We start from the raw sequence: 6,719 nt of genomic DNA on the forward strand, positions 1-6,719 counted from the left end.
TTTATTAACAAAATTATTTTCAAAGTTTGTCAAAAACTTCAAAATTATTTTTAAAATTTTGTCAAAAACTTGATAAGTTTTTTTAAAAGTTTTTGAAAAATCTAATTTTTTTTTGGAAAAACTTACCCTTAGTTTTTTTTGGTACCCCAATTTTTTATATGATCAAAAGGGGAGAAGGGAAGATTAAGTTTAGGGGAGGTAGTAGTTCAATTCAAAATTTAAATTAAATTTAAATTTGAAAATATTTTTACACTTTATTGTATAATTGTAATTTTATTATTTTTACTTAGTATTGCAATTTTATTATCTTTACTTTATGGTTAGTTTACCCTAGCTTAACTTGGGTTGCTTACATCAAAAAAGGGGGAGATTGTTGGAACCCCAAGGTTATTTTTGGTGTGATCAACTAAGTTAGGTTAGGTCTTATTATGTTTTAATCCCTATATCTAAGTGTGCAGGAGCTTAGGAGCACAGGAAGTCGAGCGGAAGACCAGCTAGCGAGAAGGACGGCACGGGAGAGAGTCGACGGGCTCGGTACATCTTAGGGGTGAGGTGTTGCAGAAGAGTACATTGGTGGATGAGAAGGACACGCGCGGCGGTCCGAGGGACGAGAAGCCGGGGAGGAAGGCTGCTCGAGGAGAAGGTCGAAATTGGATTCGAGTGAATCTTATTTCGGTTGGCCGAAATCACCCAAGCGGAAGAGCGAGAGGAAGAGAAAAGAAGTTGAAGCCTTCTGTTGGAAGGCGCCTTCACTATGCATGGAAGGCGCCTTCAAGCCTTCATGGAAGGCGTCTTCTCTACACATGGAAGGCACCTTCAACTATCATGGAAGGAAGCCTTCTATAACCATGGAAGGCGCCTTCAGCCAGGTTGGTTCGAGCTGTTGCAGTGGATAAAACTTTATCCACCGGCGCCTCGCTGGAGGCGCCTTCCAGCCCTATGGAAGGTTCCTTCAGTCTGCGGATAAATGTTTTAGAGGCTATAAAAAGACCCCTGGACCTAGGAAAGATGTAACAATTTGAGTATTCATTTCCTAGTAATAATCTGAGTTATTAGTGTGTGTAAGAGACTTCTCCGCCTTCATCGAAGGAGATTCTTAGTGAACTTTCATCTGCCTTGGATTAATAACCACCTCGGTTATAACCAAGAAAATTTTGAGTCTCTTTCGTTTAATTTCGTATTATTTATTTTTATACTATTATTGCTAATCTAAGTTGAAAGATGAGAAAGGTGTTTTGTTTTTCTATTTCAGTCAACTCAACCCTCTCTAGCCGATTTATCCGGACCAACATTTGATGTTGACTATCTTAACTTTAACCTCTAATTTGACAATTAACCCATATCAAATGGGCCTCCTCTATCACCACATCAGTGACACTTTATAAAATTTATCGATAAAACATATTGAATAAGTTTCTAGTGGCATCTTGCAAAATCAATTAACAAAAAATGCCTTAGAATTATGAATTTTAAAAGCTCCACTTTAAATTGGCCATATGCTCCTCAACTTGTGATGCTAAAACAAAGTGATAACATTTATCCAGGTGCCTTTTTATTGTCCGTCCCCGTTGCCATATCATAGGAAGAGCGATTACAAATGACGGACTAATTTTATTGTTCATAAATTAAATCCCTCTCGTTTTGATATCTTTCTTCTAATTGCCTTGGACGCTTTTATAGGAAAAATAAGCGTTGATAACGTCACTTATTATAGAGGGAAAGGAAAGGACATCTTTTCTTCTTTTTCTTCATCCTCCTCTTATCATACACAGAAATTACACACGTCCAACAAGCCCAAGATTTTGAGAAAGGGAGATAACTCAATAGTACTCAACAACTAGATGGGGAGAACTTATTTCCTAAAAATTAACCCTAAATCTTTATGTAAATTTATCATCCAAATAACAATTCAATTATGCACGCATGCAATACTCCCTCGATCCCTTAAGCTACGATGGAGTTGTCTATTATCCCTACGGGGTGTTCAGTTGATTATACGGGATGTCTAATTAGTTAGAGGATGACAAATTTATTATAATGAAGGGAAGATCAAATTTTGATGGGCACATGACTTCAGAAAAAAACTTATTCCACCTCTAATAATTTATTGATCGATTATAAACCGATCTTATAATTTACATTCTTTTCAATAACTTAGAGATGGACTATATTAAAAAACATCTAACACTAATATAATCTCATCTTTTACTGCACCAATTATGATGGAGTTGCCTACTGGTTTTGTCCTGACCTACCTCGAAGGAAAGCAAATAGAGAAGAAAACTAGGAATCAATTACATAAATGAATAAAAAAAAGGAGAAGAGGGCGGCCAAAGACTTCTAAAAGCAGAGTAACAAAGGAGCCTTTTTCTTTTTTTAAAATATGAAAAGGGCATCTCATATAAATTATTTTACCACAAATACACTTATATTCGTTAGAGTTCATTACTTAAAAAAAAAAAAAAAAGAGACTAGTCTAAACCCTAAACCTCAATTGATATGTCTATGCAGAGTTATACAGTAATTTTTATCAAAATTGTTATCTAAAATATAAATTTAAAAAGATAATGGAGAATACCAATTTTCTCATAAATATTTAAAAATGTATATGTGAATTATAAATTAAAAAATGTTTTTTTTTAAAAAATGTGCATTTACAGAGATTATCATAAAATGTATTTTTAAAAAATAAATAAAAGAGATGAAAATACAATGATTTGGTAAGTTTCTGAGATTTTTTTTAAAAGAAGTAAAATATAAATTTAAAATGTGATAAATTTGGTTACAATTATTTAAAGTTTGGGTCAAAACTATTAGCTAAAATTACTAAATGACCCTACAGTAATTTTGATTAAAATTACTACATAATTTTTTTAAAAAGTCATTTAATTACTTCGAAAATATTGCTACATTCCAATAATCTCATAGAATACCGTCACTTTTCAAATTCATAATTAAAAAAATAATCATATAAATAGTTTTAGTTAAAATTATTTATGATCATTATAAGTCTTTATCTATTAAGATTTAATTTTTTTTATTAAAAAACTATCTATATATAGGTGTGTAATCAAATCAAGCAGACCAATAAAAGACTCAAGTTTGGCTCGGTGCATTTTTGCCGTTTGAGCTTGGGTCGAATTTTAAGTTTGAACATAACTCATTTAAAAGTTAAATGAATTAAATTCAAGCTCTTTTAAAATATTTAATTATTAAATTATTATTATATTTATAATTCATATGATATATAATATAATATAATATAATATAAATACATCTTTTAACAAACATATTCATGAATTTACGAATCAAATATGGTATTTTTTTTAATTTAAAATTAGTCTTAAACTCAGTTTGTTAATTTAATTGAATAAATTATTTTTTAAATTGAGATCCAAATAATTCACGAACGAACGGCTTAACTTGTATCCAAGGTTAGGCTATTTAAGTGCGTGTTAAATAAAAACCCCTTCAAATGATAATATAAATAAAAATAATATAATTAAAAATTAAAAAGTCCCTGTTGATTTTTTTTTTTAACCCCTAAAGAGAACAGTGAAGGTTCATGGATCAGATGTATGCACACTGTTGACATCGACTCATCCTTACCGCTGCATCACTTTCAGTGACCACTGCAATTGGGTAACCAGAGTCCTGCCAGCCTTCCCTTTAAATAACCTTCCGACAATAACTCTCCTCAACCACCAATCTCTCCTCCTCTTGCTTCTTCTAGGAGGCAACAAAAAATGGTGAGCTTTCATCATCCTCTCTCTTCATGCTTAAATTTCAACTCCACCTTCTCGAAATTTAATTTCCATGGCAGGAAGAAGAAAGATGGGAAGGCTACATGGATTGGAGAGGGAGGCCTGCCTTGAGAGGCAAACACGGAGGGATGCTCGCTGCTTCCTTCGTGCTAAGTAAAACACTGCTAAACTTCTGAAACAGAGTCGTCTTCTTCCTTCCCTACTTAATATTTCTTTCTTTTTTTTTCTCTCTCTCTCTCTTTCTCTAAAGTCTAAAACAAATCTGCAATCAGTTGTTTGTTGAATTCTTGCACCTGAAAAAAGAACTGTTGACTTTTGCTTTTTGTTCTGCTTTGATTGCCATGAAACGCTCAACTTTGATTGATGCTGAAGCACAAAAATGCAACTTGGTGTGCAGTTGTGGAGGTTATGGAGAATATGGCATTTCTGGCCAGCGCCAGCAACTTGGTGACCTACTTGTCAGGGTTCATGCACTTCTCGCCCTCTCGCGCCGCCACCACTGTCACCGACTTTATGGGCTCAGCCTTCCTCCTGGCCCTACTTGGTGGATTCTTAGCCGACGCCTTCTTCACCACCTATCGCATCTACGTGATAAGTGCTCTCCTCGAGTTCCTGGTGAGTTCGATTTGATGTTTGATTGATTGGTCGGAGGGAGTCGTGTGGTGGGCCTCTTGTGAGCTCTGGCAGATAGAGTAATTAAATGGCCGGCAGCATCGCCGTGCGCGGTAATTGTTTCTGATTAGCTCTGTTTTTGTGGTCGAGCAGGGGTTGGTCGTCCTCGCGGTGCAAGCCACGTTTCCCTCGCTCAAGCCGCCGCCCTGCGGAGCCGGGTCTCCCTGCGAACAAGCCGACGGCGGGAAGGCCGCCGCCCTCTTCGCCGGGCTCTACCTCACTGCGCTCGGCGTCGGCGGTATCAAGGGCTCCCTTGCGGCCCACGGCGCGGAGCAGTTCGACGAGAACAGCTCCCGCGGCCGCAAGGCACGGTCCACCTTCTTCAACTACTTCGTGTTCAGCCTCTCCGGCGGCTGCCTCCTCGCCGTCACCATCGTCGTGTGGGTGGAGGACAACAAAGGATGGCAATGGGGCTTCGGCATCTCTACCGTCGCGATACTTCTCTCTCTTCCAGTCTTCCTAGCCGGCTCTGGGCTTTATAGAAACAAGATTCCCGCCGGAAGTCCCCTCACGACCATCGCCAAGGTTTTCGCCGCGGCAATATCGAACAGAAGCAGTAGTCAGATAGCGAGAAACGCCGTGGTCGATTTGAAACAGAGTCCCGTGAAGGCGGTCGTCGAGGGTAAAAGCCAACAACAGCAGCAAGAAGAAGAAGCAGTAGAAGAAGAAGAAGAAAGTCGGAGCGAGGAGCTCAAGTGGCTGGACCGGGCGGTAGAAGGGCGGCCGCTCCACCGCTCGCTCTCTTGCTCCTGGCAGGAAGTGGAGGACGTCAAGGTGGTGATGAAGCTTCTTCCTATCTTCACATCGACCATCATGCTCAGCTGCTGCCTCGCGCAGCTCTCGACCTTCTCGGTGCAGCAGGCAGAAACGATGGACACGCGCGTAGGCAGGCTCACGGTCCCGCCGGCGTCGCTGCCGGTCTTCCCCGTCGTCTTCATCATGGCCATCGCGCCGCTGTACGACCACGCGATCGTGCCCCTCGCGCGCCGCGCGACGGGGAACGAGACAGGCATCACGCACCTGCAGAGGATCGGGTTCGGGCTGGTGCTCTCGGTAGTAGCGATGGCGGTGGCGGCGGTGGTGGAGGCGAAGCGGAAGCGGGTGGCGAGGCAGGTGGGGGAGGGGTCTGAGGGCCCGCTGCCGATCACATTCTTCTGGGTGGCGTTCCAATACCTGTTCCTGGGCTCGGCGGACTTGTTCACGCTGGCTGGGCAACTGGAGTTCTTCTTCAGCGAGGCGCCGGCGACGATGCGGTCGCTGGCGACGTCACTGTCGTGGGCGTCGCTGGCGCTGGGATACTACCTGAGCTCGGTGCTGGTGTCGGTGGTGAATCGGGCGACGCGCGGCGGAGGGCGCGGGGGGTGGTTGTCGGGGGACAGCCTCAACCAGTACCATCTGGAGCGATTCTACTGGTTGATGTGCGCGCTCAGTGCTCTGAACTTTGTCAACTATGTGTTCTGGGCAACGAGGTATCGCTACAGAGCTGCACATAAAGTAGAGCAGCAGCAGTAACAGCAGTGTGTATAAACTGCATTAATCGTGGATCATGATGCAGATCTCTCTTGTGAAAGGACATTTAAGTGCGTGCATCATTTCTAATCCATTTTCATGATGTAGCAGCTAATAGCTACATCAATCATATTATTAATCATCTATACGCGTGTTTTACCCTAAACTAGCCTGTCTCAGGGTTTCTTAGATATGTTGCTCCAAAATACACAATGGAAAAGGCAAACTTCCAGTCAAGAGCTATGTGTATGGTGTTGTACTTCTCAAGTCGCTCAGTGTTAGGAAACCAATTGCCCGTTATGACCCTCGTTTTTTTTAAAAAAAAAAATATGGAATTCATCATCTCAGTGGCGGATTATTTGTAAAGAGATAAATCGAAAAATAATAATTGACTAGTACGACGGAGTATTTTTTTTGTCGATTTTATCAAGATTCAAACTCTTGTCCTATTGTAACAACTCTACCTCATACTAACCAATTCAATCTTACCCCAGGGCCCCTTTTCTTACAATCATGATGGTAAAAGATGAATACGTTCGTCCCTAGCGTCTCCATCAATCTGTTTCAGGGCCAACATGCCCTCTTCTTGCAAACATGGATAACTTTGACATGCTCATCGAACCAATTATTGGTATGATGAACGTACCTATATACAGGTTGTCATCAGTTGGAGCAAAAGCATGAATGTGTTTGAAGTAAATATGAAGACATGTGTTGTCTAGGGTTCTAGGTTCAAGTCTCCTTCGTAACAAATAAATCCCCCTTGAGGGGTCT

At 40.8% G+C, this 6,719-nt stretch overlaps 1 protein-coding gene across 1 annotated transcript; it reads left to right on the forward strand.

The window, feature by feature from the left end:
- The first annotated feature begins 3,667 nt into the window (after nt 1–3,667).
- On the forward strand, nt 3,668–6,087 carry LOC122042963 (protein NRT1/ PTR FAMILY 4.6-like). Its single transcript, XM_042603373.1, has 4 exons — nt 3,668–3,749; nt 3,824–3,917; nt 4,162–4,379; nt 4,530–6,087. Exons 1-4 carry the CDS (start codon nt 3,747–3,749, stop codon nt 5,946–5,948), a joined length of 1,734 nt encoding a protein of 577 aa, XP_042459307.1. The 5' UTR covers nt 3,668–3,746; the 3' UTR covers nt 5,949–6,087.
- Nucleotides 6,088–6,719: the final 632 nt, after the last annotated feature.

This window comes from Zingiber officinale, chromosome 2A, assembly GCF_018446385.1.
Source record: "Zingiber officinale cultivar Zhangliang chromosome 2A, Zo_v1.1, whole genome shotgun sequence".
Classification (NCBI taxonomy): Eukaryota; Viridiplantae; Streptophyta; class Magnoliopsida; order Zingiberales; family Zingiberaceae; genus Zingiber; species Zingiber officinale.